Here is a 16,200-nt window from a genome sequence, read left to right on the forward strand (position 1 = left end):
AGACTTTGGACGTCTTTGAGGCTTCCATCATAGTATTTTGAACTATCTATCATTATAATAATAACTGAACTTAAAATTCTCAATTGACTACGATAAACATTTTCTATTGTGGTTACTATTTGCTACAATTTTTACTATTTTTTTTATCAAATCAAAATAGTTTACCCATTAAACGTTATAATCCAAACCAAAATAACTTAGACTTCAAAAATAAATCATTATAACACAACTATAATAATCTAAAACTAATAACTCACCATTTGTTTCATACGTTTCTTGGTGTTTGCAACTATTATTACTTATTATTAAAATCTCCTTATCATAGTGTTTCTTATTTCTTACCCATCATTTCTTTTTGTTACGATTTTAATATGCACCCTATATATATACCAATATAACTCAAACTAATAGTTAACAAACTCAACACTCAAAATGTCTCTATAATAGTGAAGTGTTGGAAAAAGAATTTATGTCAGCTATTAAATGTTAGACGACTAAAAGAATTTGTCATGCATAACTCAATCACCACTAAAAAAAGCAATTTCGTTGGTCGGCAGCAGCAACAAAAAAAAGGGGTGTGAACTGTGTCTTTGCACAAGAGCCATTTCCAGTCCAACGTTGCTCAAATCCTTTCTATGAGGTCCAAGATTCCATCAATTAGTGGTACACATGAATTAAGAGATGATCAAGAAGTTGCGCTTCTCTTAGATAGACTCGTCTGCAATGAAGATGAATAAGTTAAGTATTTAAGATGAACCAAGAGAACCAACCAAGGACATGATAATATACTTAAAAATAGTGGCCTAGCATGCCATATATATGTATATTCATATAACTAGAAAACAAAAGAACGCCTCCTTCAATAATAATAAATACTACAACCTATTCCCTGCTGCTTCTTCCCTCAACTTCTCAGTAGTAGCAAAAACTCAATTTTGAAATGATATAATTTCCCGTTGAACCAAAATTTCACTTCCAGAAATTCATACTTTCCCACATCTGCTACCACAATCAGCGGTCTGGACGAACTCGGGATGAGGACCACGATGTCCTTGAACTTCCTAACGCAGGTCTACGGTCATCACTGCGCCAACTATCCGGTTGAGATGGTCGATTATCAGCCCGGCTGCCTCCCCATCGATCAGATTCAGGTGGTGGTGCATTAGGGCTGGAGCCTTCAGTTCGTCGAAACTTTGGCACATATTTTGCTGGGGATGGTGCGGCAGCAGCAGCAGCAGCGGCAGGAGCAGCAGTCCCAGACTCCAAAGGTCGAGAGCCAGGAGCAATGTCAGGTCTAGCAGGTGCATCAGCTGATCTGGCAGCACCGAAGAGACTTTGTTTCCTCAATCTTTCTTTTTCTTCCAATTCTCGCTCCCTCTGTCTCTGCTTCTCTGCAATTTCATCCAATTTAGCCTTGCGTTCAGCTTCTTCCCTCTTTCTCCTCTCGGCCTCTTCAAAAGTTCAAAAGATGACATCACCAAAAGTAAACAGAAAAAGAACTACATATCCACACTTTTAAAGCATATCGAAGAGCTAGAACCAGAAGATAGTGGACAAATGATTTTTTTTTCTGAGAAGATACATTTTAAAAGCACAGATATTTGATACCCCAAATCACCCACTAACCCCACCCAACAAATATCAACTTGGATCACTGGATCTATCTCAAAAAAATAAAATTGCGTACGTTTATTTTACTTATGTTTTGAGAGCCATTTTTTACTTACCGAGGGGTTGCTTATGTTTAGCAAACACATTCATATAAATATGTAGACTCACTAACGCACATTATATAAAGAAAATCAAGGAGCCACCTCTGAAGTTTGTGTCAATCCATGTTCTAACTTCTCTAAACACCCCCAGGCCAATGTTCATAATGTCTAACGGGTCAAATCCAAAAATACATAAACTAGATTATCAAAAAGTACAAAACAGTTTGACCCCATAGAAAATCAGAGCATTTTAAACAAATACCTTCACGCTTGCGAGCTTCCTCCTCTTCACCTAATATTCTAATTCTCTCCTCTTCACGTCTTACATAAAAGATTTTCTTCCTCTTAACCTCCCTTTCTGTTTTCCGAGCCTCAATTATTAGCCTGATATGTTCTTCTCTCTCAGCTCTACGTCTGCTGAATTCCTCTTGGCGAAGACTAATTACTCTTCCTTGGAAACTTTTCTGCAGAGCGCAAAAGAAAAGGCTAAATTTAATCAAGTGTCAAAAGTCAATTTCGGTTAAGATTCATACATTCAAGTTTCGAACCAATATTTTCCTTAAAAAAATTAAAATAATAAATAAATAAATAAATAAATAAAAGAGCAAAACATAACCCCATCTTACGTGCCCAAAAGACATATATTAACGATCACTATATAAAAAGTATCAGTTATCACATAGTTGCAAGAATACCAAACACCCTCAACCTAATGAACGATCACTATATTAAAAGGGGGCGATTTTGGAGAAATTTATTGGAAACTTACTAATTAAACTTGAAATGGTCTTACTCTTAACATCAATGAGCGCTATACAAAACATATTTCTGAGAAGCCAACTAATTTTCAATTTTTATGGCAAGGGGTAGAGATTACCCTTGGGAGAGGTTTCCAAATTTTAAATTAGTTGCATTAAAAAAAAACTAAAATAAAATAATAATGGTTTCATAGTTCTATTGAACATTTGATATCGTGGGACTACCCAAGGTTGAAAAAAAAAAATTAAGCTAAATTTAATGGTGACTTTTAAATAAGATCTATACTTTTTTCAATAATTGATAAAGTTTCTTTTAGATCACAGAATAATTAGAAAAAAAATACGCCAACTACAGTACATGGTAACCAAAATGTATTCTAAAACTTTGAGCAGACAATGGTTAATAGTGAAAGTAGAGACGAAGATAAAGACGAAGACAAGTTTTACGTGGAAACCTTAGTACAGGGAGAAAAATCATGGTGTAGAGAATTCTTATTATTTTCTTATGAAGAACGTGATACGGGAGGTTCATTTATAGGCAATAGAAGCCTAATTAAATGACTAAAAATTAGGGTATAGGGTAAAGTGTAAACTGCCCAACTACCTTGGCCTACCAGCCCACTAATTCTAACACTCCCCCTCAAGTTGGGGCGTAAATGTCAAAAAGACCCAATTTGCTAAAGCAAGACTCAAATCTCGGTATAAGAAGCCCCTTTGTGAGAATATCAACAATCTGTTGACTTGAGGGATGTAAGGAATGCAGATGCTACCATTGTGCAGTTTTTCTTTGATAAAGTGTCCATCGATCTCTACTTGTTTGGTTATGCCATGTTGGACTGAGCTATTAGCAATGCTAGTAGTCCCCTTGTTATTGCAGAGAAGTTTCATAGGCACCTCACAATCTTGATGAAGATCAGATAACACTTATGGATCCAAATTTCCTCACAAGTACCAAAACTCATAGCCCAGTACTCAACTTCAACACTACTCCTAGACACAACCCTTGCTTCTTACTTCTCCAAGTAACGAGATTGCTCCACACGAAAGTAAAGCACCCAAAGGTGGATCTTCTATCAACAACGTACCCTACCCCGTCAGAATCTGTATAGACCTCAATACATCTTCTGTTAGTCTTTCTAGACCTCAATCCTCTACCAGAGGTTGCTTTCAAGTACCTTAGAATTCTGTTTACTGTCTCCATGTGTCCTTCGTAAGAAGCCTGCATGAACTAACTAACTGTACTCAGCATATGAGATGTTAGTCTAGTATGTGAAAAGTAAATCAGCTTCCACACCAACCTCTGAAATCTCTCTCTGTTGACAGGAACTTTGTCACATGAATTCCCGAGTTTAGCGTTAAACTCAATAGGTGTATCGATAGATCGACATCCCATCATACATGTCTCAACTAACAAATCGATGGTGTATTGTCTTTGGGATACTAAGATGCCCTCTCTAGATCTGACAATTTCCATCCCAAGGGGATTGGGAGATGGAGGACACGAGAACGCATGCAGTTGATAAGATGGGCTGCAGTGAGAACATCGCCCTAGAGATGGGAAGGAAGGGAAGTAGACAACATGAGGGAATGAGCTACTTCCAAAAGGTGATGATTTTTCCTCTCTACTACCCCATTTTGTTGGAGGGTGTATGCACAGAAACTCTGGTAGAGAGTCCCTTTTGAGAACAAAAAGGCATTAAGGGGTGTGGTTCTGAAATTCACGACCATAATCACTCCATAGAATTGAAATTGTTGCATTGAACTGCGTTTCGACGGTGTGATAAAAGGCTCAGAAGATGGATGTGACCTCAGATTTGTCAAAACGAGGAAAACCCAGGTAAGATGGGTATCGTCATCAATAAAGGTCACATACCAAAGTTTCCAGATGAGATAGTAACCTTGGATGGTTCCCAAGCATCACTATGGGTAAGAGTGAAAGGATGATTTGGTTTGTATGGTCGGGAAAGAAGAAAAACCCAGGTAAGATGATTATGGTCATCAATAAAGGTCACAAACCAACGTTTTCCAGATGAGATAGTAACCTTGGATGGTTCCCAAATATCACTATGGATAAGAGTGAAAGGATGGGTTGGTTTGTATGGTTGGAAGAGAAGAGACCTGATGCTGTTTAGCACGAATACATACATCATAAGATAAGATAGAAATATTAATTTTAGAGAAAAGATGAGGAGATAAATATTGCATGTATTGAAAATTGGGGCGGCCCAAACAAAAATGCCACAACATACAGTCTTGTTCAGAAGTAGGAAAATAGGAAAATGAAAGACTAGTCCTATAAATGTTATTAGAAGAGGTGTCATCGTCAAGGAGGTAGAATCCCCTACTGTGCCGAGTATTGCCAATGATCCTCCCCGAGCTCAAGTCCTGAAACGAATAAGAGTCAGGTAAGAAAGTTCCCTTGCAATTCAAATCACGAATAATCTTGCTTATTAGCAGATTATAAGAAATTCTGGACACGTGCAGAACATTATGTAAGGAGAGTCCTACATGAGGAGAAATCAACACCTTCCCGGCATTGGGGACCAAAGAGTCATCTGCAATTCTGATTTTCTTGTGACCAATATAGGACACAAAATGTTCAGAGGAACAGGTCAAATGATACGAAGCGCCAAAATTCATAATCCAAAATCCACGAGTTCTACCAATCAATACTAAAAAGACTAAAAGACCGAGGTACACTTGATTGGACAATAACGCCTAGTGTGGTTGGAGTGGGATCGGTATGGTTTCCAATTTGATAAGATCGGTTAGCAGATTCATTCACATATGCCTGCCTGTGTTTTGTTTGTCAACGGGAGGACGTTTCTTACTTCCTGAGGGACGATTATGTAACTTCCAACGCTGCTTCTTAGTATCCCACTACTTTTTGCAATCTTCGCAGGGACCAGTTTTCCTTTGTTCTTTTCATTGCCAGGAGTAGAGGACCTCACACTAAAGGCAGTAGAATCAATAACAGGAGTTGTGAAAATATTTATAGTGCTTGTGCAATCCTCCTCAAGAAGAAACTCCAAACAGACTTCCATCAAGGAGGGAATAGGTCTCTACCCCAGCAAGAAATTCCATTTTTGTCAATTTCGGAAGTACTCCACACTTGGTACATTTCTGTCAATTTCCGAGCTACATCAAATTTAGAGTTCAGACCAGCAAGAAAGTCAAAAGTCCGGTTGATTTCTTCAATTCTGGAGTACTCCACACCTGGTACATTCCTAGAATATTTCTCAGCATAAGTCCATTTCTTGCAAAATAAGAGAGTTTATTAAAATATAATGTTACATCCATTGTCTCTTGTTGGCATTCGTTGACTCGTTTTTGTAGACTGTATAGACGAGAGGTATTCTGATGCTTGGAATACAATTACTGAATCGTGTCCCAAATATATTTAGTAGTGGCAACTTACAGTAAGGGCTTGCCGATCTATGATTCCATACTGTTGATCAATGTGGACCGAAGAAGAGAATCCTCCCCTTTCCAATACTGTTCTTGTGGGTCTCCTGGTGGATCTCCCTTGTCAGAAAGCCAAACTTGTGGCCCCCTTCAAGAATCATTTTCATAGATCGGGACTACGAAAAATAGTTTTGACCATTAAGTTTTTTCCCTGAAAAATATCATGTAGACTATGCCACTGTATTAGACACATAAGAAAATGATAAAGTAGGGAACAAAGTTACTGAGTTCTCAGAGTACATCGGTAAAGTTGAATGAAGGTCATGACCGAAAGTGTTGGATGTCGCCCCTAGGGTGGCCTCAATTTCTTGTCGAAGCCCTTCTAGTTGCTAGTGGGCTATACCCGGAGAAGAAGCCTGCATGTGAGGTTTGGATTGTGTCGGACATTCACCAACCTCAAATGTCGAGTGAATTTGAGAATTTCCAACCCCGGGATGAAAATTAGAGTTTGTAGCAATACTGATGGGAGGAGGCTGGTCAAGACATGGTTGTGAAGCAAAGGTTCGATTTAGGGTTTACTGCTGGAAAAGACTGGATGGCTGCGTGTGAAAGGGAAGTGGCGGTGTGTACAGATATGACTGCCAATATGGTGGTGGCTGGACAGATCTAGACGGCAACACATGGGGCTACGCGTGGATACTACAGGTCATAGATGAAGACGAGAGTGATAAAAAAGGAACGATCGGTTGTCTAAACGATCAGCGTGGAGGCGCAGATGACAGTGAGGGTGATGGAATATGGCTGGCTGGAGTTGTCTGAAGGCGGCAGAACCACTCATCCATGATGGCATTGATCTGAGCATCAACAACAGCGCTGAACTGAAACCGACGACTATCTCCTTTGTTTAGGTTCTATCAAGTGTTGTGTCGTCTAGGGTTTGGTCAATATCAGTCTCTGATATCATATTGAAAGTAGAGACGAACAATGAACACAAGTTTTGCGTGAAAACCCAAGTACCAAGAGAAAAAAACAACGGTGCAGAGAAATCTTATTATTTTCTTATGAAGAGGATGATAAGGGGAGTTCATTTACATGCCATAGGAGCCTAATTCAAAGACTAAAAATTAGGGTAAAGTAAACCGCCTAACTACCCTTGGGTTTTCAACATACATCAAGCTCACTAATTCTAACAGTTAATATTAGCCCAATAGAACCATATGAAGCTAACTACTAACCTTACTCTCCGACATTCTCGCCAATCGATTCTTCTCCTTGAGGTCACCTTCATGGCGCTGCTTGCTTATCTCGACCTCCAGCTGAAATGAAGAAAAAAAATCATCTTATAATAAAATAGAACTTAAAAAACACCTATTAATTTAAATACCATCAACCGTAGCAGGAAAAATATGAGACAAAAATGAAAGCACAATAATTTTCAAACAAAAACGAACAGATGAAATCCAAACAAAACAAAGCAGGACATTGTAAGATTAGTATGTTGGGTAAAACAATCATAGAAAACTTTCCCCCTTTGACATCAGAAACATTAAGAGTAGTAATTGAAAATGATAATGCCACTGTGGAAGTCATGTACATCAGCTCATCTTTATCAACGATCACAAAAGATTATGGTGATCAGAGCTAGAAACTTCCCTCACTCTGCACTAATTCCTAACCTCATCAGAAGCACAACTCCTCTTTGCTAAGTTTACTGCACTAGCTGGCTTCATGTTACAACAAAACATGCAATAATACTGTCGCCCGCTTTTCTCTAAACACGAAAAACTAGAAGTACAAGCAACTATTTCTTTTCATACTAGAGAGCTTCCATGAATATGGTAATCAGTGTTTTGCTAGTTTTTCTTCAACCATTGCAATATGACATTATGTGATCAAATTCAAGCCACTTCTCATTAACTCATCACGTAAGTTCTTTATTTAAGAAACAGATAGAAGGTGTTGAAGGAATCTTTCACCAATTGAAGAATCATTAAGTATAAAAGACACGAGGTGGCATGTGTCAACTTACAAGCCAGCAAAATCGTAGTTGCCCACCCATAATTATATCTTGAAAATACATAAGCCATAATCTATATCACCATCCTAGTGTCCACCACCATACTCGAAAGAACAAATTCCCAAAAAACACAACCAAAAATCAAAACAGAAAAGCACAATACGTTAGATCATCTCCCTATCTGCACGTCACTATGCTTTGGAATGTTATGACACAGATACAGTACAGAAGCTACACAAAGTAAAATCAAAACATGAAGGAGATAAAAACTCATTGGAGGCTACAACACTTATGTGCAAACAGCACTTGATGCCACTAAAATATATCAACTTCCTTTTTATTTTATTTATTTATTTTTTGTATGAAAAACCCTTTATTTACCTGTCAGTGATATAGCCGTACCATATAGATGTTAAATTTACTTTGTTCCCTAATTACACTATCATATATATTCTCACAGTTTGAAATTTTAAAAAAACTACAAACAGAAAAAACAACAAACAAATGCATATGATTATATACTCATAGTTTCTTTCAACATGTTGAAAAAATCATTCAGAAAGCAAGACCTGCTGATTACGTTCATGAACCATTCTCTCTTCCAGCAAACGTTGCTGAAATGAAGCTTCAATTAATGGTGCCACCACTTCTCTTTTTGCTCTTTCCAGATAATCCATAGTTTTAGCTAGCTTTTGTAATTTCTTCTCCATTTCCTGCCTCTCCCTTAATTGTTCAGTAAGGGCCAATTGCATTAAAGTTTGTTTCGACAATTTTTCCTGGAGATATATATCCATTGTTACTAATCGATCCATCATCCTTCCAAACTAAGAAAAAGATTCAACAAAAAGAACTCACTGAATCAAGAACCGGTTTCCTGCTTCCCTTCTTTTTACCAACACGCTTTTCAGCTTCTTGAAGTAGAGCCTGTGCTTCTTCAAGTTCTCGCTCTTCTATTTCCCTACGAAGCCGTTGGTTTTTCCTTTGTTCGTATTCTGCAGCAAGCCGCTTCTGCTCGGCTTCTTCAGTTATCTTTAGTAATTTTAACCTTCTTGATTCCTCCTCACGTTCCTAAACACAGTTCACCACATTTTTTTCATATATACACAACAAAGAAATGAATATGGCTATTCACAGTTTGATGAGGCTAGGGTACCATTTCCAAAAGTTGACGTTCCTGCTCTTCCTTCCTTTTCTCAATTATTGATTTCCGAGCAAGCAACCTCCTGTGCTCTTTATCAACAATATCGGCCAAATCAGGCAATATATCACCTGTTTTTGAGGCTTTCCTAACTGGAGGACAGATCATAGCTCTTGCTTTGTTAAGGGATTCAGCAAGAACAGTCAGGTGGCCTCGAAGCTCATCTGATTCGATAACCTAAATTGATACATAAAAAAAAAATGCTTCTTTATTTTCTTATCTACTCCATAAAATTATAAACATCAGTTTAAACTATATACAGAAAAGACTAATTACCCTAAATCCTAATAAATAAACAGAAAAAGAAAGCCACTATTACCGTCAATTCATATTAATAAATTGACGATTTATACAAAAAATAAAGACATGCAGAAGATTTAACCGTCAATTCAATACGATCGAAACACATGTTGAAGATCTATACAAAAAATAAAGACATGCTGAAGAGTTAACTGAAGAATAAAGACATGTTGAAAATGATGTGAGCTACCACATCGCAGAGAAATATCATAGGGGTTTAGTGATTAGTTGTTACTTGAACAGAAGACAAAAATAAGATGGGACACTGTTAGGAACCAAGGTAGTATGAGATGTTCTTGCCCCACATTGGTTAGAATGGGATGAAAATATGGTACTTAAGTGGTTTGCCTCTCCCACCCCAATAGCTTGCTTTTAGGGTGTGGTTCTCCAAAGTGCTTGAGTACCTAACAATGGTATCAGAGTCGATTGTTGACGTTCCAGAGTGAAACAGGTGGGGGGTTCTCATAGGGTGTGACCAAGTGAAGTACCGTAATGCTAACGTAGCCGTCGGGACATTGGCTTTTTGGGGATGGGGTATTGTTAGGAACCAAGCTAGAATGGGATATCTTTGTCCCACATTGGTTAGAATGATGACCAATGTGGTACTTAAGTGACTTGAGTCTCCCAACCAAAAGCTAGCTTTTGGGGTGGGGTGTGGTTCTCCAAGGCTTTTGTACCTAACAGATACATAAACATCAATGGAAAAACAATTGAAGAGCCTGGCTCAAATCCTAAGAAGTACAAACACAAATATAGATACCATAAAATATGATGATACGCCTATTTTTAAAAAACTAAGACAAGGATATTTTGACGATATGTTATTTTTTTATATGATAATGGCCAATTAGTTGAAATCATACTAATTTTAAGTAAAATTACGGTAGATTTAAGAAGAGAGTGAAGAAAGAAAAACAGCAAGCTCGTAGCTAGCACCGGTAAGGCTAATTGGTGGTTGGCGACAGGTGTAGGGTAAACAACATCGATGAAGTCAAAGATAACAATTGAAGAATGAAGTCAAAGCTGAAAATTGAAGAATGAAGTCGAGGATGAAAATTGAAGAATGAAATCGAAGATAAAAAATTGAAGAATGAAGTCGAGGATGAAAATTGAAGAATGAAATCGAAGATAAAAAATTGAAGAATGAAGTCAAAGATAAAAATTGAAGAATGAAGTCAAAGATGAAAATTGCAGAATGAAGTTGAAGATGAAGGGGGAGAGGGTTGTGAATCGTAATCCAGATAGTGAGAGAGAAGAACGAAGATTTTGCTTTTAGGGTTTTTTTTCTTTTCCTGTTCTTTTTCCTCTTTATTTTTGGAATGCCATATTTAAGTGGACTTTTAAATAAAATAATCCTTTTAATGTGGATTGGCTTAAATTTGGACAAAAAAGAAAAAACATAGGAAAAAAAAGTGACCCAGTGTATCCCCTTCATGTATCTGAAAGGGATACATTAGCATTAAAGAAAAAGCCATTATCAAGCAAGGCTCAGATTTCAGTGGCCTTGTACCTTACTGTAAAAGGAGAAAAGAAGAAAGAAAGAAAGAAAACATGAAAAAAAATTCAATACCAAATCGCCAAATAGCACAATGTTCCTCGAATGATCAACTTTCAGGGCAATGAAATTTTGTTTAACTGCATCAACTGATATTTTCTCCACGGCAGAAAAATCAAAAAATGGGATCATCCGCAATAAGCTCTCAATTTTCATAGTTTGATACACCTTGGAGACCTGGCATAGCATAGATACATAAAAAGTTCAGCGATCTATAAGAAATTACCAACCAACCAATGCTTTTCTTTATATATGAGCAATACCATTGCAAGGTTCACAATATATAAAAAGTATACAATAAGTACCTGCTGAAGCAGCATCAGGGTAGCAAGCTTTTCAAGAGCCGGGACATATTGGGATAATTGCACTTCAGGGACAGATGAAGCAGATGAAAGCTTACCTCCAAGCTTCGATATTTTGTCAAGTAAGGGTTGCAACTTTATTGCAAGATCAAGAGAAAAGAACTCATGCTCCAAAAGATGATAGAGATCTTTAACTTCCTGAATTGCGCAACTCAGGACTCCTTTAGACACCTAAAGGAAAGCAGAAACCTACTAAGCAAATAGAACTAGAATTATTGGGTACACAGTAAAAGTTGTGATACATATTTGTATGGAATTTCCACTGTAAAAGAAAAGACAAAGTTCTCCGTATAAAAGAGGTGAGGTAGAAGATTGCATATAAGCTGTAATGAAAAAAATTAATCTAAGAGCCATCCATAGTCGGCTTAACGTAATATGAAAGTTATCAATATTAGTTTCTCAACTTCCATCAGGAAGCATGGTGTTTCTATTGTTATTATTACTATTTTAATTTTATAAGAAACAATTTCATTGAGGAATGAAATATCCAAATAGTTGCAAAAGGAGCTCATGACAAAAATCAGGATTACAAAAGATTCCTCGTTATTAAAAGAGAGGAAAATCGGGATAATACACCAAGATACATAGAAACCCTAGTACAGGAAGAAAAACCACAATTATCTTATTATTTTATTGTGAAACAGAAAATACAAAGGGGAAGAATAAATAGGCAACATGAGCCTGAACAGAAAAGGAAAGAAAACTAGGGTATAATAATTTACACAAATACCTGGTTTTTAACAAGCAACAAGCCCCTAAATTCTTAGACTCCTAAAAGAAACAAGAAAGTTAAAGTTGCAATTTTGGAGCAGTTGTCATTTTGAAGCAATTGTATATTTTTACACCAAAAAAGCGCCTTGAATAAAGATGAATCAAGAACTTCCCTGGGTAAGAATTCTTCTAATTCTAGACAGTATTGAAAATTACTATCCACCCTTAAAGAAACAATTGAAATACAATAATTTTAGAGGTAAGAGAGATAGTCTAACTAGATATCGAAGTAAAATAAATCAGACATACCAGTTCAGAAAGAAGATTCGCCCTTGAAAGCTGGATGAAACATAAACAGAAAGAAAGTAAGGTAATGTTGAGGTTGTGAAAAATATAAAAGAAAATCCAATTAGGCAAGTTGTTTTACCACATCTCTACTTTCAAGTTTGGAATCTAAATTGAACCCTATAAGATTAGCCATCCTCAAATTCCTCTCTTTCTCATGTTCAAGTTCTAAATGAGAAGCACTATGCTTAGAGTCATAGGGGGACACTGCAAGAGCTGCTAAAAGAACCGACGAAGCTATAAGCTGCAAATCCTTCTGGCTTAGATTTTTGTTGAAACTTTTCTGAATGGAGAAAAGTTTAAGCCATGCATAAGCATGATAAAGATTGCTATCTGATTTCCAAAAGATCTCTGTTAATTTGACGTAATACACCACCATCAAGGATGGTTTAGGTGTTTTCTTCACCATACACATCAAACCATGAATATCCTCCACAGAACGAAAAGCTTCCTGTAAAATTCGGTGATAATTAAAATTTTGAACTCATCTTATTTGTAGAGAAGAAAGCCTGAAATGAATTTTTGAAAGATGGACATTAACCCACTTCTCTTTATACAGAAAAATTCAGACCTGCCAGAGCTCCAGCTCTGTGGCAACCTTCAGCTGTTCAATTCTTGTGTCAAGGTATAATTGCAAGCTCTCTGGAGCAGAAAGATCAGGCCGATCCCTTTGATCTCTAAACTTGTTGAGATTAGCAAGATGATTTCTAATAATTTCACATAATCTGCGAAATTCTGTTGTTCTTTTGTACACCTTACAGAACTGGAAGGCACGATGGGCTGTCATCTACAAATGAAAAACACCAGCACAATTAAAATGCGTAACATTACTAGATCAATAATTATTTATAAGAAATTAAAAAAAAAAGTGGTAAGGAGATTTCCTTTATGGTAAAATTCATTCAGCTTTGCAAGAAGAATAAAAGAAAAATGGTGGATCCATTGAATTTCAAGTAGACAGTTACACTCATAAAATTTACGTCAAACTTTAAATTATGTCTATTGCGTCAATTTTTGGGTCCTATTAAACACAGTCCAAGTTTAAGGACTTAAAAAATACTTTTTATAGTACGTGACCAATTGAGCACAAAACTGAAAGTACATAGACCTAATGATACCTGTTACCCCCCCCACCCCCCCCCCCCCCCCCCCCCACATAAAAATTCAGACCTACCGCATAAAGTGCCTCCAACTTTGAGTTATTCCTTAGTATTTCAAGTACTGTTCGATATGTCTCCCACAGAAATTTAAACCAGGGGGTAACAAGTTCACGATCAGATCTATCTTTTCCCTTTTCACCGCTGACATAACTAAGCATCAGATCTTCTGGTCTTTTATCAGCTTCCAAATCATCAACATCCAGGGCTTCTTCTAAGGCTTGAGCTTGACTACGAGCTTGCTCTGCCTTCTCAGTAGAAAGATGCATAAAGTGCTTAATTACTTCCTCTAAAGAAGTAACATTGACTTGCTGACAAACAATACGGTATTGAATTAAACCATCCTTAGCAAACCTTCCTTTCCTCATATCCACACAGAGTTCAACATACTTGAACATAATCTTCTCAAGAGGTTTCTGCCATGCTCGATATCTCTTTGAAGTTATAAGATCATGAAGAGCTTGCAAAGCATCTTGCTTCTGGCCAACATTTATCAGCTCTGAAAAGACAAGAAGAATAAATTAAATATGATATGCTTTATTTCACAAAAAACAATAGACATCGTAAATTTCAAAATAGGGCAAATACATCAACAGTGGGAAACTGGAAGCACAAACATGGAACTCCAGTACAAGAAACACAAGTCACAACAAAGGCAAACTGACATTTTATACGCCCAGAATTAGAAAATAGATACTCCAATGATTTTCTAATATCTTCCAACTACCCGTAAAAATTATGTTATACACATTATATTATAATTATAATTATTAAAAGATAAGAACAAGCAGTGAGTTCAAAGAACTTACAGAAGTCAAATCATTAAATCCACAAATATCAACACACCAATAATCTCTATATTCTCAATGTCACTCAGGATGCATATCTGAACCGACTTCCCAACAAACAAAAAATGGAATACATTCATTGAATTTTGAGAACTTAACGTACCAAACTTCATCAAAAGAACCAAGCATTCTACTAAAACAAAGTTCCCAGAATATTAAGGACATACTTGCAAATATGACTATCCAAAAGAAAAACATTATGTTCATTCACCTTCAGCTCGTTTTAAGGCATTCTCTGGCTTTACAAAAGATGTCATAATTCAATCCAATCTTTATCTGACCCAAGGCAAGGGGCATGCAACGCGTGAATGACCTGAGACAACCATGAAGAACCATTACGAAGACTTAAACAAACGATCAAAATTCATGAGCATTACTGGGAACCAAATCCTGCTCAATAAAAAAAAAAAGGAGTAAAAAAACTAAAAACAAAGAAAACTAAACTACAAATCCAACAACACCCTCAAGAGGAAAGCAAGTTTGTTCATTAGAAATATTAATAATAACAAAAGTACAGAAGTAAATTCCTTGTGTTTCGAATTATGCGTTTCAATATTTAAAGAAAAAAATCTCAACGTTTTATTGGTAAACGTGGATAAACCCAAAAATTGAAGCATCCCGGCTTCATTTCATCTCTTACCTGCAACCCTTTCTCTTCCCCATCTTCAATTTATCATTTTCTTCCTTTCCACCCATCAAATTACATAGCTGAAACTCTAGATTTATCTCTGATTTTCAACTCACATCATTTACAGAAACTCGTTTAAATCTCTGAAAATAAACCCATAAAGAGTTCCCAACAATGGCGAACGCGAAAACAATGGGGTTATTGAAACGCCCAGCTCCACTCGCCGAGGGAGGAAAAATTGGGACTAAATCTCCGTTGTCTTTTTCTATTACAACTTAAAGGAAAACAAAACGTTCTAAGAAACCCCAAATCACAGGCAAAACCATAGAAGGAAACCCATTTGATCAGGTATCTAGAGACGAGAACGAAGAAAAATCAACCCATTCAATTGCATAAAGTTTCAAGAAACAAAAAGAAAAAAAAAAAAAAACCCGCCAAATTCACAGGAAAGGAAAAAGGAAACTAGCTTCGAGCGTGATGATCATCGCAGATCGATTGACGATAAGTATCAGAAGAAAAACTTACTTGAAGACGAAAAAGTGGAGACTAGTTTTGTGTGAGGGAGATCAAACAAGAGACCGACGACGGAAAATGGAATGGCGGAGAAGAGAGACTGACGGTGGAGACTGATTATGGAGAGAGCCGATGGTCTGAGAACCAAACACACATGCAATAAGCGATATCCAAAATTTTAAAAAATAAGATATAAATACTTTATATTAGGTTAAATTACACGTGAAATAAAACTATAAATATTTACGGTTTTCTAACAAAATTGTCCATTTTTTCGTAAATTTCATAATTGCAATTTTTTTCATCAATCGCAAAAATGATAATTTTTTTTTTCATTATCAATATCATGTACTTTTTTCTTCTTATTTTTTTTTTCTATACCATCCAACAATATTTAAATGATTAGTTGTATTCTAGATAGATAGATATAGACAACTATTACTAATAGATAAGTGATATATTCAAACGACTGTTTAGATTTAGTATGTTTAGGGTACAAGGAAAGATCATCTACCAAGATCGTTTAGATTTTGTAAAAGATCGTTTAGACTGGGTAGGTGATACAATATAAATATATATATATATATATATATATATATATATATATATATATATATATATATATATATATATATATATATATATATATATATTTTCGTGGACTTGCACATTTTTTTATTTCAAAATTATT

The 16,200-nt window shown here is 36.3% G+C and overlaps 1 protein-coding gene across 5 annotated transcripts; it reads right to left on the minus strand.

Annotated features, from left to right (window-relative positions):
- Positions 1-408: 408 nt before the first annotated feature.
- Positions 409-15,678, minus strand: LOC101215504 (eukaryotic translation initiation factor 3 subunit A). Of its 5 annotated transcripts, none has more exons than XR_004219266.1 (15): positions 15,522-15,678; positions 14,580-14,681; positions 13,538-14,019; positions 12,935-13,150; positions 12,446-12,814; positions 12,328-12,357; positions 11,251-11,478; positions 10,961-11,122; positions 9,046-9,267; positions 8,748-8,960; positions 8,462-8,668; positions 7,111-7,191; positions 1,975-2,176; positions 883-1,451; positions 409-718 (listed from the first exon to the last, which is right to left on the minus strand). XR_004219266.1 is itself a non-coding variant. In XM_031889953.1 (15 exons), exons 2-14 carry the CDS (start codon positions 14,623-14,625, stop codon positions 1,012-1,014), a joined length of 2,898 nt encoding a protein of 965 aa, XP_031745813.1. In that variant the 5' UTR covers positions 14,626-14,681; positions 15,522-15,678; the 3' UTR covers positions 409-718; positions 990-1,011. The 5 variants fall into 5 exon arrangements, 3 of the variants coding, with proteins under 3 accessions (XP_031745813.1, XP_031745806.1, XP_031745818.1); XR_004219267.1 differs by having other exon boundaries at positions 880-1,451; XM_031889953.1 differs by having other exon boundaries at positions 990-1,451.
- Between the last annotated feature and the right edge of the window lie 522 nt (positions 15,679-16,200).

This window comes from Cucumis sativus, chromosome 1, assembly GCF_000004075.3.
Source record: "Cucumis sativus cultivar 9930 chromosome 1, Cucumber_9930_V3, whole genome shotgun sequence".
Lineage (NCBI taxonomy): Eukaryota > Viridiplantae > Streptophyta > Magnoliopsida > Cucurbitales > Cucurbitaceae > Cucumis > Cucumis sativus.